Source organism: Hypanus sabinus, chromosome 18, assembly GCF_030144855.1.
Source record: "Hypanus sabinus isolate sHypSab1 chromosome 18, sHypSab1.hap1, whole genome shotgun sequence".
NCBI lineage: Eukaryota > Metazoa > Chordata > Chondrichthyes > Myliobatiformes > Dasyatidae > Hypanus > Hypanus sabinus.
Genome location: NC_082723.1, coordinates 54,765,542 through 54,785,146, shown reverse-complemented (window position 1 = coordinate 54,785,146; position 19,605 = coordinate 54,765,542). Strand labels below are relative to the sequence as shown.

The window sequence follows — 19,605 nt, the reverse complement described above, 5'->3', positions numbered from 1 at the left end:
TTCGTGTGGGGAACTGGTAAAAGTATCAAAGGGAGGTTGATGGAGATGCGAGGGAAGGAGCAACTGCAGATCCACAGGGGAATGAGAGGAGGAGATTGGCAAGATAACTCACAATTTTTTTGAGTTCCTACCCCCTTGGCTCCTGGACCACATACTCAGGGCATCCTTCTCCCTGTCCAGCCATTACAGAAAAATTATAAAGAATTTTGATTTACAATCTGCAGTGAAAGAAAATAGGAACTGCAAATTCAAAGCAGTGACAAGTGCAGTGAATTCAAGTTAAATGGGACACATTGGGGTCAGAACATTTTGGCCCGGTTAAGCAGCTACCCTAATTAGCCGAAGTTTCATAGAAATAATTGAGAAGGTATAAAAAAAGACAAACTATGGTTCGAGTAACAAATTATGTTTTGAAAATCGGAACAAATTAGAACACTGTCAAAACTCCTACAATAGTATAAGACTTTGTAGTAGTTCCTAACAGTTATTGACAGAGGTATTCATCCAGTGTACAATGCCGTGTTCTTTTAATTGACTGCAAATGAACGAAATCAGCACAAACATGTAGTGTAGATAAAGGACTGCCTTCATACAATCTTTTCAAAGATTGCATTCTCCAAATCTTCATCTTCATTGTATCTTTCAAGATGATTGTCAACACCTTCAAATTCTTTGTAGCTCCTAACATTTTGAAATAGTGAAATTGTTTCATTTTCACCCCCAGCCATCGCTGTCATCTCCAAGCCTGAATACTTGAAACCGCAGTGAGCGAAAGAGCTCTGAATTGTCTTGCTGCTTATTTCCCGCCAACTATCAGCAACGAAAAAACACTGCATTTTGAACAGCAATGCACGCAAATGATGCTACTTACAAACTGTTTGCTCTAAGCACAGTGTAGTGTCTAATCACCACACAAGTGTATGTAACTAATACAAATTAGAAAATTGGGCAACAGTCTCTTGTCCCAATTAAGCGCCATAGTGTCCCAAATAACAAAGGGAATCCTGGCTATTTTCTTAATTCGTTTTTGTGGGTTTTTTTTAAAGAGTTGTTCCAAATCAGCTGCCCTGATTACCCAGCAGTCCATCTAAATGGAATCCACTGTAATTGTAAAAAGTAATCAAATATATTTAAAGCTACGAACATAATTATTTATTTGATTGCAATAAAAATAATTTTCATCAACAATTTTAGAGCGAACATTAATAGCCCAACTATTCACAACTTCATTGCTTTTTCACCTTTCAGTGAGATAGTTGGGTTTGGTGCAGTGGTATCAGCTTATCAACATCAGGTTGAATGTCATTTGCAAGGTGTCTCAGAAAGCTATGTTCAGTAATTTACAGTCTGTTTCAATACATTGAAAGATGTTGGGCAACTGCTCTAAAACTATGCTTCACTATGTGTGATGTTCGTAAATTGAAAAAGGTTGCGATGGCCACTAATTTGGACAGAAATTTGGAAATGACTGATTGATAAGATCCACATCACTTCCTTTGCAATTGAATATCAATTTCATTAAACTTTGCAAATGGTTCTGACAAATAAGTAATGTCATGTCTAATATCCTTGACTTGAGTACTGAATGAAGCATTTGAATCTTTGAAGAATTTTATTACAGTTTCAAAAAGTGCATAAAAGCATCTCAGGCAGTTTCATTTTGAGAGCCATCTGACTTCTGTGTGCAACAGCAAGCATTCAGACTGTTCATCATTCTCAATAGAAAATTCTCGAAATAGTTAAGAATTGACAGCACGTGACTTAATTTTATTTATCTCTGTGATAACAGTATTTAATGATGTGCAGTTGATCACTTAGGTTTTTTTGCGACAAGATGTTGTTTGTACATTACAGAATGAAAGGTAAATATGTTAGGTATTGCCTTTTTCAAGAAAGCAAAAACCTCATGTCTTAAACAACTGCTGAGCAAATTCTGTTTTTCTAAGTATGTTGCACAATGAGTCTTTCACATTCTGGGACATTTCATCTATTTGTCTTTGAACAGAGTTGTCACTGAACTAAATTGCTTTATTTATTTGGTCTAGTGACTTGTACAAAATCATACTCAGAACCTCCCTTACTGCTGGCAGAATCAGTTCTTCTCCAATTGTATGGGGCTTTCTAGACTTAGCAATGAGTAGTTGTATGAAATGTTGTATGAAGTACACGACACATCACTGTTTTGTTGTGAAGTGCTGGCAAACATGTTTTGAAGTGTTTTCCATTTCCATTTCTGAAAATTTTCACGAAGTGACTGAAAATAAGCCGAAGTTTCATTAGTTTAATCAGAGTGTATTCTCTTCAAATGTTCAAGGAGCCCGGATGGTTTCATTGCCTCATTTGAAAAATCTCTTTCACACCAGCACATTGGATGCTGTAGGTTGCTTGGTGCTGGTATATATACATATTTCAAATTCTCCACACTATACTGTTCACACTTTGTTTTTGTTTGGTCTGCTTCTGCCCTTTTCATTGTGGATTAATGACCATGCTCAATTTCCTATTATTTATGACCCTCTCATTTGCTGTAATGAATAAAATGGAAAGTTATAGTGTCATCATAGCTCAGATAAAACCTGACTCTCTGTCTGAAGGTACATAAAGTGAGGCAGCGATATCTCAGTTAGGTCGTGAGCTAGAGAAATGTGGTGAAGACCATTCGAAAGGGCAGATTCTAAACTTTACCCCATTGAACACCATACGCTAATTCACAGGGATTGCGGCACTGCATGATTAGAGTATGGGAATCACACTAGCTAACTCTGTACTTCAGTAGTGAATAACAATAATGTGCAGGCAGGCCCAGAAATAACACATTTTGTCAGTCCAGATTCCCCATGATATGACAAATACAGAGCTGTCACATTGCTTTTCAACAACTATAACCCATTTTGAGCAAAGCCTAAGAGAAAATCTGCAACATTCGCTCAGCGCTGCCTTGTGGTGTTCATTCGGTGCTGCTCTCCAGTGTTTGCTCTGTGCTGCTTTGTGTTGTTCATTCAGTGCTGCCCTCTAGTGTTTGCTCAGCGCTACCTTGTGGTGTTCATTCAGTGCTGCCCTCTAGTGTTTGCTCAGCACTGCCTTGTGGTGTTCATTCAGTGCTGCCCTCTAGTGTTTGCTCAGCACTGTCTTGTGGTGTTCATTCAGTGCTGCCCTCCAGTGTTTGCTCAGCGCTGCCTTATGTTGTTCATTCAGTGCTGCCCTCCAGTATTCGCTCAATGGAAGAACTAGCTGGCCCAGCACAATCTACAGTCATGCCACTTAGGCACTTGGGGTATATTAGTTTGTTTTTCCTTTGGGACTGTATGTTTTTCTAAAATCATTCTGAAACATGTGCTATTTGTGTTATGTGTCACGTGCAGTATGCTGTTGGTAATGTGCTTTGAGGCCCTCAAAATCAAACACTCATAAAAGTAATTGATTTCTTAAATTAAGCCTGTAATCCCTCGTTTCCCCTTGCTACCAAGCACCTGCCCACCACCCTTTTATCTTTATCACCCCTTTAGAAACTCCCACCAACCCTGGGGGGTGGGGTGATATCGCCCAATTTGTGACGACTGATTTAATATTTCAGAGCAACACAGCTAATATAGCTGTTGCCTCAGAGCCCCAGGATCAATCCTGACCAACTGGTAATATGTGGAGTTTTGAATGTTCTCCAGTGATGAGGTGGATTTTCTCCTGCTGCCCTGCTTTCCTCCTACATCCGATGGATATGCTGCACGTTAATCGGCAGCTGTAAATTACACATTAGTGTAGGGAACTGGTAAAAATATCAAAACGAAGTTGATCGAAATGTGTGAGAGAAAGACACTGCAGATCCACAAGGGGATGACTGGAGAAGGGGACTGGTGAGATAACTCCCCTCTGAATGTATTGTCTCAATATCATTTGATTGATAATATATTCTCAACAGAAAAATGTACTCAAATGAAGAATGTACAATGTACTCAAATCTTGCCAATTCTCTGAACATCCTGACATCAGGAAGCTGGAATTGATCGAAAGCCTTTGCTTTCCGCTATTCCATGGTGAATTGTCTTGTGTTGTTCAATGGACAGTGCCTTCCTTAAGTTACAATCCTGTGAAAATGGCAGATTCTACCCTTTTGCACTGTGACACTGTCCCACCACATTGGTCTCCAGCCTCTGTCTCAACTACTTCTGAATAGAAAATGAATATTATTTTTCCTGTCTTGTCTGCAAATCAGCTGTTTCTTTCAGGCAGCACTTACCAATTGCAAACCAGAAACCACGTGCTTCTTGATTTCTGAAAGGGATGAGAGCTCATTCCAAAGCAATAAACTCTGAATAACTCTTCTCTGTGCTTCTCCCTTGTTTGTTTACATTTTGACTCAGTTTCTCATAAGGAAGAACTTGGCATTGTACTGGGTGGTGTCAGAGATTGCTTAGGACTGAAAAGGCTGGGGAAAGTATGGGAAGGACAAAATGGTTTTGAATGAAGTATACTCATTAAAAATTACAAACTTGGTATGAAATACATTAGTTAATTATAACAGACTACTAAGTAATACATTCATCATTAAATATCAAGGTCCAGGCAAGATGTTCTTTCAGAAATTCAGCCTTGAGAGCCTCTGAATAGCAATTCTGTAACAGGCTGAGGATGTTTTGGGTCGAAAATCAGCTCATTCACTGGAAAAATATATGCCCATAGTATAATCAAAACCAAAAGGAGATCGAGAGCACTGGAGAATTCAGAAAGCAATTTCACGTAAACTGATCCCCCTCTGTCCATTTACTCTTTCCTCCAAATCTACCCATTCCTCCTACACAAGCCTAGCACCCCCAGTACCCTATTTCCTTTCCCTTTTCCACCCACTGATTCCTCTGCCTCAACCATTCCCATCTGCACTCCCACCTCCCATAATAGGTTCAATGTTCCACCCTCCTCCCCCATCCGGTTCCACTATGTTCAGCCATTTACCACTTTCACCTGTCCTCTTCTGCTATTTCCACTCTCCCTTCCTCTATCTGCCTTTCACCACTCCTCGCCTGGGTCCACCTATCACCTGCCAGCTTTTGCCCAACACCTACTCCCCATCTTTTTATGCTCTCTCTCCCCTCTATCTTTCAGTCCAGGCTGAAGGGTCTCAATCCAAAATATTGAGTGTCCATTTCCCTCTTCAGACACTGCCTGACCCACTGAGCTCCTCTGGCACCTTGTTTGTTGCTCCAGATTTCCGCACCTGTAGTCCTTGAGTCAGCATCGAGAGATTTCAGATGACAGCATGAAGCATGGAGACAACGTCCTGGAATTTCTTACTTCTGGAGTAAACTGACCTTCCCGTGATCTGACGTCCATGTTAACCCCCTCCCTTTTATTCCCCTATATTCCCTATACAGGGTGACAATGTCTTTCAGTTACATAATCCACTAGAACTTCAGATAAACTTCAGACTATTCACCTAATCCTGCCACTGGTGATGTCATCTCTTGCTAAATTTGTCCCATCTACAAGAACAGTGTCCCACCACATCTCCTTGCCCTTCCCACCGACCTACTCACAACCAAGAGGTAAATACATATATATTTAGCTACACCTATTAAATTTTTCCTTGTGCTGTGCAGAGCATTATTTAAGTTCCTGCAGATTCCAGTTCAATCCCTAGAGGGTTGACCCATCCCTCTCTAAATCCCTCTAAATGATCTGACAGTATGACATAGACACGAGAGATTCTGCAGATGCTGGAAATCTTGAGCAACACACACAAAATGCTGGAGGAACTCAGCAGGTCACAGGGCATCAATGGAGGGAGCTCGTTGCTGCTTTAGATCAAGAGTGGAAAGGAAGGGGGGAGGGGAAGGAGTACAAGCTGGCAGCTGGTGGATGAGACCGGATGAGAAGGTGGGTGACGAAAGAAGCTGGGAGGTGATAGGCAGCAAAGGTAAAGGGCTGAAGAAAAAGGAATCAAATAGGAGAGGACAGTGAATAGTGGAATAAAGGGAAGGAGGTTGGGAACCAGAGAAAGGTGATGGGTGGGTCATGAGGATGGGGGAGAAGTGTGACGTGCAAGAACTGAAGGGAAAGAAAGAGGGACAGAGAGACAGAGATAGAGGCATAGTGAGGGAAGCAACATAACATTAGTTTCACATCCTAACTCTCTATCGTGGATCATTGAGCTGTGACTTTGGACATGCATGAAAGAACTGGAATAGAGAGACGCTGTTCATCTCTCTAGCCTCTCCCACTCACGATCACTTGGTCACATGGAAATAAGACCTAAACATTGCAGTGAACTCAAACGAGTCTGGAAGTTCTGAGTCCTACACTAACTGTGACCTTGTCTGAATATAAAACATGTCTGCCCTTCCTGAAAACTTCACGACTGTTGCCAGCTACCAGGTTTGGATTAACAGTCACCAGCAGGTACCACGTGACTCAGGTAGGATTGTGACCATCACACCAAGCTCATTTGAGGAGGATGAACTTCCACTGATGTCTATTCTCGTTATCCAAAGACTCCTCCTTCCCGGAAGTCCCTAACAGTTAAATGTCCTGTCAACATTTACTCTCAAGGATCTTAGATGCTTTCACTGAAGCAGATTGATAACTGGGTTAATAATCTCATGAACAAGTTCATTTCACAGGAAGTTGATCACTTCTAAACCTGGAAAATAAAAAAGCTGCCAACATCAATATAGCTTTGGAAATATTGACACAAGATAACAACTCCATAGTATCCAGGACATCTTCAAGGAGCAGTGCCTCCATCCATCAAGGACACTCATCACCCAGGGCATGTCCTGTTCTCATTGCTACCATCAGGGAGGAGGTACAGGAGCCTGAAGATGCACACTCAGTGATTTAGGAGCAGCTTCTTCCCTTCTGCCATCCGATTCTGAACGGACATTGGACCCATGAACACTACTTCATTTTTGCACTATGTATTTAATTTAACTAACATATATATATAGTGTAATTCAGTTTTTTTCTCTATTATTAGGTATTGCACTATACTATTGCCACGGAAAAACCAAATTTTGCAGAATATGCTGGTGATATTAAATCTGATTCTTATTTGTTGGTTCACTAATTGCTTTAGGGAAAGAAATCTGTTGTCCCTGTCTAACCTGGTCTGGTAGTGGGGTCGGGGGAGGGGGGTAAGCTCCTATCTACACCATCACTTGCTTTGATCCAATACCATTTTATCAATAAAGAAGCTTGCCACCACGGATGAGGAGAAAATCCTATCCTGACCAGACTCGTCATGTCCCAAGAATGACTTTTATTAGGAATTACACCAGCAAGAAAATCATTTTGATTTTAAGAGGGCAATTTTAATCAGAAAGTACAACCCAACCTTTCACTAGTTAATTAAAATGTTGACACTGTCGACATCTTATCCAAACTCTGATCCATAGATGAAGCATCTCTGTGTTTGAGGGTCAGTTGAAACTAGTTTCGGCAAGGTTGCTGACTTCTAGACTATTATATCAGAATTCCTTCAGGAATAAGGAATTCCAAAGCCAAAATATTAGATGAGAATTAGGGATACCATTTGATGAAACAATCCACCCACCTACTACTAGATTATTGCAATACTTTCATTTGCTACTGCCAAAGCTGCATATATAGGTTGAGTGAACTTTGTTCTGTAACAATGCAAGATGGCATAGGTGTCAGGGTCATAGAAAAGGATTTCACCTCCTTCATAGTCTACCAGCACACCAATCACTGCTGGACGCCTCAGTAGGTCCAGGGTCTTCATCTGCCCATTGTGGGCCACCGTGTATTCTTCATCATACCGGGAAAAGACCCAGGAGGATGGGTTATATCCGAGCCGGCATTCATGGCCGGCGCCTTTGCGTGGAAGAGAGCCGTAAGCCAACCCCACTTTATAGGCTCCACTTTTCTCCACTTCCACTCTCCAGGTGTGAAGTCCACTTTGGATAGGCTCCAGTCCCAGGGCGTTGGGCCAATGGTCAAAGCGCTCAGGGCAGTCTGGGTAGAAGTAGACCTTCTTGTTTGCAAACGTCAGCCTCTTTTTATTTTCCGACAGTGCCAAGGATGAGTGCAATGTCTTCTCATCAATGTGAAGGTTCTTGGTGCCTGAAACAGGGGATTCTGTTTTAGTTCAACCAAATTTCAACAGGAGTTCATGAGAGGGAAGTCGTGCTTGACAAAACTACTGGGATTTTTAAGGATGTAACAAGTGAGCTACATGAGAAAGAAACAATGAATCATACATATGATGTTACAATCATATATCAAATCACAGGGTCATAGAACATGAAAGCATGCTACTTAGCCCAATTTGTCCGTGCTGACCAGTTGACACACTTCCACATTATTGCTTTGCTCAGTATTTGGTCCATAGCTCTCTATGCATAAGCAATTTAAGTGTTCATTTACACAACTTCAATCACATTCAGGCTGTGCATTCAAGGTATCAGCCATCTCTGGCTGAAGAGGTTCCCTGTCACATTTCCTCTAATCACTTTCCTGTTACCTCACATCTACGTCCCCCAGTTTTAGGCCAGGCCAGTGATGTGAGGCCCACAGGTCTCTGGTTGCCAGGCCAGTGGTACAAGGCCCACATGTCTACAGTTGCTAGGCCAGTGGTATGAGGCCCACAAGTCTGTTGTTGCTAGGCCAGTAGTATGAGGCCCACAGGCCTCCGGTTGCCAGGCCAGTGGTATGAGGCCCACAGGCCTCCGGTTGCCAGGCCAGTGGTATGAGGCCCACGGGTGTCTGGTTGCCAGGCTTTTCTCTGTTGCCTTTCTTTAAAAGGGGCGCTACCAGTTAAAAACCTCAGCCAGAGCCTCAGGAATCTCTTTCCTTGCCTCCCGTATTTATTCACCTTTAAAGCCGCGAAGACATCGAGTATGTTTAAGGAGGCCTACACTATATTTTCAACTATCCCTTCACTGACTTCTCCAAACACAAACTCTGTTTCCTTTGTGAATACCAATGAAAAGTGTTTATTTAAGACCTCAAACAAAACTTTGGCTCGTCCATAGATTGCTTATTTGGCCCTACTTTGTCCCTAGTTATTGTTTTCCCTTAATATCCGTTACAGGACTCCTTTTGATTTACCTTAATCCTGAATACCAATATTCTTTGTGACCTCTTAACCTTCCTGATTTTCTTTGTGTTTCCCAACACTTTTTAATATGCTTGTCAAGCTACCAGCTCTATTAACCTTCAAGAGCTATGTCACACACAGCAAAGTTCTCTCTGTTCCTCTCCATTCTCAGTGCTTGCCTAATCTCAGTAATTAGATCACCAAGTTATTATAAAAGGCCACTACTGTTCTTCGGGATGAAAATTTGATGTCCTTATCTGGTATGACCTAAATACAATGAAAGACCAATCACAACAAGATGTCGCTGGTCAAACGGAGGGATCATTTTGGAGATTTGGAGATCCATTTTTTTTAAGTGGTTACGAAAAAGCATAGAGGACCAGTAATAATGATTTTAAATAGGGGGTAGGCCAACTTCATTAACATAAGGAAGATGTGTCAAAGGTAAATTAATAGCATTTCTTTCCTATCCTTTGACATAGTTGAGTGACTACTCAGTTAAAGTGACTCACTCTGTTAGAAACAGCTGGCCCCTACCTCAAGTTACCAATAAATTATTATGGATGAGCCCTTACTGACCTGCAACACAGATCATGACCGCAGATGCCCAAAGGCTACTAAGGAGGTCGCTGTGAGCACAGGCAAGGTTGAAGTTCAGTTTGTTTGAGTCCTTGGGTTCCAGAATCCCCTCTGCTTCCTCCGCTCTGGAACAAAAGAAGAAGCCTATTCAGAACAAGGGCAACAGAAAGAACTTGCATTAACACATGACCTTATGGACATCCCAAAGCACTCTACACCCAAGGAAGTAACTTTGCAATGTAGGTAGTGTTTTAAAAGAGGAGACAATGCAAGCACTTCGAGATCATGATCTGAAAATATGCTGAGGACGAGATAACCCATTTTACCAATGTCAATTGAACGAGAAGGATTGGCCAGAGCTTCAGGAATGACTTACCCGGCTTTTCTTTTCATCGGATCACAAGTTAACTTCTACAAAAAAACAACTCTACCAATGCCACAAATAAACTTCTTCAGTGCAGGATTTTAACTCATGCTCTGGCGCGGCTAGAACTACACTATCCAATTATGAGCACAAAGAATCAGGAAAAATGTCAAAACCCAAAAAAAAGATAGAGAAGATTTACTGGAATGTTGTCGGGAACAAAAGGCTTTTGCTACATAGAGATTAGTGTGCAACCAGTAAACACTGGTACACAAGTGACATACAATAGCTAGTATGGGGAACACAAATAATAGACAGGCAATTAGCAAGAAAAGTGATACATTGGTCCTTTAAATCAAGAATTGGGCAACAATCATTCCCAGTGTGCAAGACTGCTTTATTCTCCATACCCAAGGGGCACATTAACCTTGGAGACCCATGTAGGAATTTCATCCTGGGAATACAGTGTTGACCACATAGGAGGGATTTTGTGAGTTGGACCTATGTTCACAGGAGTTTGGAAGATTAGCTCCTTGAAGTATATTCCATCCAGAGAAGGCTTGGTGGGGTAGACCTGAGCATCAGATTCCTCAAACATCTTCTTTTGAACCAACAATATTTCTAGTTTCAGGTTAGTTAGCTGGAAATGAAGAGGTGAAGGTATAACTGTATAACACCACTGTCAAATAGCCAACTATCGTTATCAAATAGTCCACAGCGTGATCAGAGGTTTCATCAGTCACAACCAGAAGAACATCATCATGCATCAAGTAACTGCTGAGGCAACAGCCCAGCAGATTTGATTCAGAGTTTCATCGGGTTTGAAACAGCAGCTTTGGTGTCGGGTGGAAGATGAAAAGTTCCTCGTATTTATGGACAACCTTTACAATTGTGCTATTTAATCAATTTTGTTGCACAGTCATTCTCCTGAAGCTGCACATCTCTCCATTAGATTGCTGCCACTGCCATTCGATCAGCTGTTTAAGGTCTTCTCACAGTTTATTCCAACCCTCCTTACTGTTTTCCACAAATTGAACCTTTGGCCATCGAAGGATTTGGAAATGTTCCCATGGACACCAATGGCTAAATGATTAATGTACATCAACAAAACTAAATGGTACCAGTCAGAACTCCATTGTAACATCTTCCAGTCTAATAAACAACCATTCCCTCTACTCTTCTTTCTGCCTACAAACTAATTTCCTATCATGATTAGTGACCCTTTAATTCCATGGCCCTCGGATCGGCTAACCAGCCTTTTAGTGTGTGGTTTATCCAACGCCTTCCATAAATCCATGTCGAAGACACCCAGTGCAATTCCCTCATTCACTTCTCTTTGCCTCAAGCCCATCAACCCTACTGGAGTGTAGGCCACCAACAATAGCTTGCCTGAGTCCCCTGCCCCAGGCCAGTCCTTTGGAGTTGTCCCCAGGTGTAGCCCATCGTCTTGGTGTGTCCTTCCTCTGGGTTTTATGTGATGGGGTTGCTAGCCCCATGTACAAAACTCCTCCTTTAGCAGCCGGGCTTGGGACCATCCATGGCAAACTTCACTTCTCTTTCACCTAATCCAAATTTTGAGTTAACCAGATACTATTTACTTTATCAAACCCACACTGGCTCTCCGTTATCAACTCAAACTTCTAATAATATCCCTAATTATTGTTCCTGAACTTCCCACAAAAAAAACACAAAGATAAACTGACTAACCTGTATTTAGCTGGCACATCCCTACAACCTTCCTGGTTGAGATAATTACTTTTACAGATACCACATGGAATGCCCTGGTTAAGATTTCTACTGCTATGATATGAGGTAGTTCATACAGTATTAGCAGTTTTTTGTAAAAGCAGTGTGCCACGCTGGAAAGTGTGTTTTGGCTTTGGCTAAGATAAGGAGCCATGTTGTCTCACTTGGCCAATCAGGATTGTGGGATGTGAGGAAAAATTCTAGAGAGCTGTGGGGAGGAGTTTTCTAAAGAGCAGTAGGCTGGTTTGGGGTCCTTTTGGCGGGAACTGCAGAGTGGGACGAAAGGGAAGATGCTGCAGACTGCTGTTGGAAAGAGAGTCCCAGTGGCAGGAAGTGCTTTGTACAAATGAATGGCTCCAAGGAGGAAGGGCCAATACTCCTGAGAGACAGCAACTCACACAAAATACTGGAGGAACTCAGCAGGCCAGGCAGCATCTAGGAAAAGAGGACAGTCGACGTTTCAGGCCGAAACCCTTCAGCTTCTGCAGATTTTCTCGTTTTCTCCTGAGAGAGAGAGACCCAGCTTGCTTGAGATGGTCTTCGAGGGAAGTTTCGAATGTGGCGGGTGCTTTCATGCTGACACAAGCCCCAACTACTCCAGTATGAGCTCCAGCAGTTATGTGTACATTGGACTGGTTTAACTGTAATGTGCCCTCTCCTACTGACTCTTTAATAAGCCAAAATTGTTAAATATACTTTCTTTATAATTGTATGTGGAGTATGATCTGTCATATCTTGCTGACCGACAAATGTGTACAGGCAGTATTTACACAGCATTCACTCAAATTGAGGTTTCTTTAATTGAAACCACGACGTTCCTGTTTGGATAAATCCCAAATCATATCGACCCTAGATGTATATTGTTTATGAAAGGTGGCCTTCTCTACTGCTGAGTCACAGGGCTGTTAGCAGAGTTAGCTATCGAGCCAAGTTTGTATATGAGCCCGGTGAGAGGATTACACACAGATTGTACTGTGGAGAACAGTTTCTAACATTTTGGGATCATTTTGGAGTCTTCAATAATTCAAGATGTTCCCTTTGGACACTTCCTCCAATAACCAGACAACTGAAATTAATTTTGTACTATCTGCATTTCTTTGCCCATGTTTCTCAATAATAAAAATATTGGTGAAGGAAGCAGTGGCGTGAAAATTAACAATCTGAAACCTCCAGCCACAAATCTGTTATGGAAGAGCAATTCCATGGTTAAAAGACATAATGGTCTCACACCATTGGTGGTGGTTATGATAAGAACAGCCATGCATTTAAAAAAGACTAAATTTGGTGGAGATGGTGTGACATAAGAGGTCAATGTCCTATATTTCAACAAAGGTTACAAGTACAATGATAACTATAGCAAGTAATCTGCTCCAATAAAATTAACGTATCATTTTAGGATTGAAATGATTTTGATTGAGTGTTTGTAAAAATTTAATCACAGCAAAGGGTTGAGTGCTACAAAACCATTTAAGCCAGTTTTAGGACAGTGGTTGGAGGTTGGAGGTTGGGTCTTGATGAAGGGTCTCAGCTGAAATGTCAGCTGTTTACTCTTTTCCATAGATGCTGCCTGGCCTGCCGAGTTCCTGTAGCACTGTGTGTGAAGTCTGTTTAGGAGGGAGCTGAGGATAGGACAATGGTGCCCTGTAGACAGAAAGCCAACACTAACATTCACTAGTTCTCATGATGGATGTGATGATGAGGCAAGCTTTTTCTCTCTCATGTCAGCCTTTACTTGAAGCATAAGAGGGAGGGGACGAATACCACAGTAATTGACAGGGAAGGCTAGGCAATGCTGGGAAAATTAAAACACAGGAGGGAGAAGGACATCAAATGCAGCTAGAAGGTCAACAACTCACTGAAGGTCACCCTTTGGTCTTCTCATACCTGCAAGGGAATGCTGCAGACTGGCTCAGTCCAGGCTGCTGGAATACATACTGGGAATGCACTGAAAATCAGTGCAACCAGTACTAAGGCTCTGTGGGGATGGTTCTTAATCTAGGCGCCTTCCACGAGCACCCACGGAGGGGCAGAGTTGGGTGGGGAAGCCCTCGAACAATCAAAGGGTGCAGCACCTCGAGAAGCCACCTGATTCTCTGATGACACTCTGATTTTCTCCCTCTTTCATTAAAGTTTACATTATTGAACATATCAACCAGGAACATCAAGGTTTTTCCACTGTTTCTACCTTCAAATATATATATTTTTTTCAATCATAAATAAATAAATCCTATTTTTGACATTAAAAATTCAAAAGGATTGATTCACAGGATATGAACTGGCACCCTGAGGAAATACTCAGTCAGGCTTCGGACTCACAAATCCACATTCCGGTTTGCAACACAGCTCAATATGACCTTTCCTTAATGATTTAGGGCAAGGTTAGAATTTATAAGTTGGTGCGTTTGAGAGTCAGTCACATTGCATTGCAATGGATGGTGTCAAGTTTCTTGACTGCTGGTGCTGTACTTATCTGGGAGGGTATTCTATCATGATCCTGATAGATGCTTTTGTAGATGGTAGAAAGGCTTTGGGATGGACGAGGGTCAATTTCTCACTGTGGGATACCTACCATCTAAACCTTCCAGAACCACAATGTTTTTGTGGCTTGTTTCTGCTCAATGGTGACTTCTCAAGGTATCTATGGTTGCAGCAGCGATGGCAAAGCCATTGAATATTGAAAGGCTAAGAGATTATACTCATGCCTGTTGGAGACTGCTAGTACCTAACATGTTTGTGATAGAAATATTATCTGCCACTTAATAGCCTAATATGGGTGGTGGGGTGGAAATACTTCTCCACCAAAGGAGATGTGAGGTGCTCCTTCACTCCAGTAGCCTGCAGGTCACCCTTGGGAAAGGTGTAACTCCTGCTTAGCTCCCGATCAGGGTCACGTGGAGCCATGGGAGCAGGTGATGAGCAGCTGGTGCCTATCACAAGTCCTGGTCAAGCAACTACTGACAGCCCTGACCGGTCAAACAAAGCTGTTAAGGAAACAGCAATGAAGAACCCTTCTACATCTGAGTGCAACTATATTCCTGAGTCTCCGTCTGGGACTTGCATGGCTGACAGTAGTAAAGACTGAGAGGACACTGCTGTCACGATGAAGGAAGCCCTGAACACCACCAGAGATGGACAACCTTCATAAATGCCAGCAGCGTAACAGGCAGTAAGAGAAAGAGAGAGATCACAACCATTTCATTCTCTTCACATTCACATCAACTAGACACCACGACTCACCTCTGCATTTGGGTCAATTCATGGTGACCAGTTAACCTAATGATCCTGACATCACTGCGATGTAGAAGGAAACCAGGGCACAGGAGAAAACCCATGAGGTCACAGAGAGCAGGTACAAATTCCACACAGACAGCACCTGAACCTTTGTCACTGTAGAGGCAGAAGTCTTGCCCATTGTGCCAGAACTATTTTGAACCGCACTTGGTTAAAAACCGTCTTGATGGCAAAGGTCATCCCTCTCACCTCATCTTGGGGACCTTTGAACCAAGGCTGTGATGAAGACAGGTAACCTGAGGTGGAAGTAACCTGGCTTCGATATTCTTTGACAACACTGTCAACAGCCTCCATTAATTCAGTGGCAATCGAGCGATGGCCATCTAGCCAATAATTAGCCACAATGAACTTGAGATGGAGCTCAGTTCTGAGGAAGAACTACAACCCAGGTGGCTGTGGTGGCCAAATCATTGGGGATATTTAAGGCCGAGGTTGATAAGTTCTTGATTAGTCAGGATATCAAAGGTTATGGGGAGAAGGCAAAAGAATGGGGTTGAGAGGGATAATAAATCAGCCATGATGGAATGACAGAACAGACTAGATAGGCTGAATAGCCTAATTATGCTCCGATGCCTTGTGGCCTTTTGACCCAAAACATTGACTTGCTTCGCTTTCCACAGACGCTGCTTGTCTGCCCAGGTTCTTCCAGTTCTTCACTATTTAGTTGTCCCATTTGATGGATGGGACTGACCTGGGCAATTCTCCACTTTACCCTGAGCCACAGCGCACTCCAGAGTTCAGGCAAAGCATATCACAATTCGAGAGTTAGAGCAGGTACAGTACTACGTCGACAGTTCAGACAAGGTCTGTTGTTATTAATGAGAGAAGGCAAAGCTCTGTTCAAAAATTCTGACGTGGAAGAGAACTATTTGAGAGCTACCACTAGTTCAGACAAAGTACAATGTCAGCTTCTTTATCTCAAAGACATTCACAAATTTTTTTAAGAATTACTTGCAGGGCGAGTTGAGTTCATTGTTATCAGCTGGACATACCTTTCAAATATTTCCTTCTGGTGTTTCTGCAGGGTAAAAAAAAAGTGAGTTCAGTTCATTTGAAATAGAAGCAAGTCATAAATCTGACAGAATACTATTGGAAAACTTCCACTGACCATAAGCACCCCATCATCCATTCTAGTCAGTGTGTCCACCAAATAATCTTTAATGTCCACTAGCTTTTGGTGGGCCTCCATCCAATAGGTCTTTTGGGTTAAGATGCTCTGCTGCACTCGTTCCTCCTCGTCGTGGATCACATCCAACACTCGCTGCTCCTCATTCTCACAAACATCACGAATAAAGTTCAAGCGTTGGATGATCACCTCCCTGGAACCACTGGCACTTTCCTGTCACCAGAGGAGAGTGAAGGCATCAGTGAGGATAAGCTGTAGCTGTTCTCATTAATCAAAGCAATGACAAACTTAATCACTGGAAATCATCAAGAGCGATTTTTTAAAAAAGCAACGTGTAATGCCCTGGTAAAGGTTTTACTGCTAGCGTTGCAGGGTATTTTATGTGAAGGGCTTTCTGCAGAAGCAGTGTGTTCTGCTGGCAGGGTTTGGGTTACCGTTAAGATAAGGGATACTTAGGAATGTGTGTCATCCAATCAGGAGAGTAGAGCTGGGAGAAGGTTCCAGAGAAAGCTGGGGGAGCAGTTTTTGTGACGAACACTGAGGTGGGTCAAGGTCTTATTTCAGCGGGAGATGGAAAGAGAAGGAGCTCGAGAACTGGCCGTAGAATTCGATCCGGCAGGAACGTGCTGGTCAATGGAGCCCAAGAGGGGAGCTTTTACCAGGAAACTGTGAATAGGTGTGTACATCGATACAATGGCTTCGGGAAGATATGAGCTCCACCGTGCACGTGACTGTTTAAGTATAATGCACTCTTTTTGTTTTCTTTTCTTTCCTTTAATAACCGCTTAAGTTAACATTCTTAAATATACTACTTGATACTCGTATGCTGACGGACAATTGCCCGGGGGCAGTAAGTCACACAGCATTCACACAAACTGGGGTTTGGGTGGGCGAGACATCCCAACCTCAGAGATTTGGTGGGACCATAGTGATATACTCCCTAGGCGTACGAAGCCTGAGAAAGGTGCATTTCTCACCACGGAGTTCAGTGGCTGTTAGGGGGTAACGAGCTGCAATTCCAGAGTGGATCAGTAAAAAAAGGGTTTCAAATGCAAAAACTTCACATGTCCCACTGGCGCACTTCTACGCAAAACTGAAACAATCAGCTTTGGAGACGTCATCGGAGTCGGTGACTCGAAGTCCGGACAAAGGCAATGGTTTGAAGGAGAATTGTGAGAGAGATATAGAGATGAGAAAGGGGGGGGGGTGTCAGAAAGTGATTAGAGCACAATGATGAGAATTTTTAAATATGTGTATTTTAGGAACAACTGCCATTGTAGGCGCCAGCTCCCATCACTACAATCAGCATTAACAATGAAAAGCAGCCACTGAAATCAAAGGAAGCTGTAGTTATTGACAATGAGAGGTATCACATCCCCTCTATCTGTGCTCTGAAGATAGTGCTTGGATATTCCAGCAGGTAAAAACACTGACTGGTGTTCTCCCAAAGTACTAAAGAGCAGAGAAGCAGGCATTGTGGTCTCAGCTGGATTTTTATAATTGTGACAAGGAGAACTTTATTCACACAAGAGGGCGTGAATCTCTGGAATTCCGAAGTCCAAAGGTTTGAGGGTGTTGGCCCAAAGACTATCTTCAAGACAAAGGCCAACAGATTTTTTTTGCACCGGGGGCAGTGGGGGGGGAACAATGGAAATAGAGATTGGGCAAGAAAATGTTGAGTTGGGTTAACTATGGTAGGTGATTTTACCGAAGGGGAAGGAGGTTTCAAGCTTCTTTGATGAAAGATCATGGAAATCTTGGCAATTTTAAGCTCATGACCTTGGCCTTACCCTTTGAGGAACAACAGATTCTACAAACACTGTCAATCTTGAGCCACTCAGAATGATGCTGAGGAAGTCAGCAGGTCAGGCAGCTTCAATGGAGGGGAATAAACATTCTGATGAAGGGTCTTGGCCTGAAACACCTGCGGTTTATTTCTCTCTGTAGATTGCTGCCTGACCTACTGAGTTCCCACAACATTTTGGGTGTGTAGGTTTACCCCCTGCCTACTGAGGTCACTGGGAGCACGTGCAAACTCCACATAGACAAATCAGTGACTGGCATTGCACCCTAGCTCAGATTTTCTACCAGAAAGCTAGATTAAAATTGCTCCCACAGCACCGGAAGCCAACAAGAACAGGTCCTTAGAAAGAAATATCCACTTTGTCCCACTCCTGTTCTTTCTCCTATCTACTTCCCCAGCAGACATCAGCTACAAAATAAATCCCGTTAAAAGGTACAGAATAATTGCTTTTTGGTTCCTGCACAGTACATTCTCTGTATGAAGGAGAATTTTGCCCACAGCAAGAGGCGGGTTTTTTTGATCAAAGATACTCACTTTAACGCGATGGTCTTTACTGTTCAAAGTCTCTGCCATGAACCTCTGCACAGAGGCTATTTTCAGCTGCAATTTTTCACAAACATCAACCACCTTATTCTGTGGCCAAGGGAAGGGGGGTTTGTGGAAGTAAAGGAAAGGGAAAATAAAACAGTTATTCACCGAGTCATACTGAAAAGGTGTTTAACCCACAAGATTTAATTCAACACATATCCTTTAAATTCATGGAATGGTAAGAGATAGCTAATTTTGCTCAACAGTAGCTTAAGTGTTACTTCCCTCATGGAGTCATAGTCATAAGCACTATAGGATAGAAACAGGCCCTTCAGCCCATCTAGTCAGGGCTGGTCTATTTTTCTGCCCAATTCTATCTACCTGCAGGGGTCATAGCCATCCATACCCCTCCCATCTACTTATTTGTGCAAATGATTTTTTATTAATTTTTTTGTGTTTCTACACTACAACAGAAAAAAAACACCAACAAAATGGAGATCTATACAGTGCTAAACAAACATGTCTAATATAACAATACAAAAAAGGCACCCAAAATTAAATCATATAAAGTTGGTGTCCTCCCCACCCTCCCACTACAAAACTCCAAGCCAACTATTACAATGTAAAGAAAAGTTAATCAGAGCTTTCATCAGCACAGAGCTGTAAATACGCAAAAAAATGCCTCCTACCTAAACTATAATCTATTTCACAACAAAAAATGTCAAACTTAACCAGAAAAAAAAGCTGAAAGTAAGGGATTGTAGTACAAAAAAATAAACCGTTAATCTAAATATTCAAGAAGAGGTCCCCACACCTTATGAAACTTTAAGTCCAAATTAAGAGGTGAATAATGAATCTTTTCAAGGTCTAAGCGGACATAATATCTTTCAGCCATTGAGCATTAGTGGGTGGGGCAACATCTCTCCACCTAAGGAGAACTAAATGTCTAGACAAAAGAGATGCAAAAGATAATGTTCAACGTTTAGTTGGACTCAAATGCATGTCAACTTCACCCAAGGTGCCAAAAAGAGCAATCAGAGGGTATTTGTGCAAATGTTGCAATTAAAACTGCATCCGCCACTTCCACTGGCAGTTTGTTCCACACTTATTCCCCCCTC

General features: G+C 42.3%; 1 protein-coding gene across 1 annotated transcript in view; it reads right to left on the bottom strand.

Annotated features, from left to right (window-relative positions):
• Nucleotides 1–1,176: 1,176 nt before the first annotated feature.
• The window catches only part of bspry (B-box and SPRY domain containing), a 45,679-nt gene continuing 27,250 nt past the window's right edge, over nt 1,177–19,605 (bottom strand). The window contains exons 2-6 of the mRNA XM_059994356.1: nt 18,494–18,592; nt 16,138–16,368; nt 16,022–16,047; nt 9,629–9,753; nt 1,177–8,073 (exon numbers count right to left, since the gene is read on the bottom strand). Of these exons, the coding sequence (XP_059850339.1) occupies nt 7,550–8,073; nt 9,629–9,753; nt 16,022–16,047; nt 16,138–16,368; nt 18,494–18,592 (1,005 nt within the window). The 3' untranslated portion in view covers nt 1,177–7,549. The remainder of the gene's footprint in view (nt 8,074–9,628; nt 9,754–16,021; nt 16,048–16,137; nt 16,369–18,493; nt 18,593–19,605) is intronic.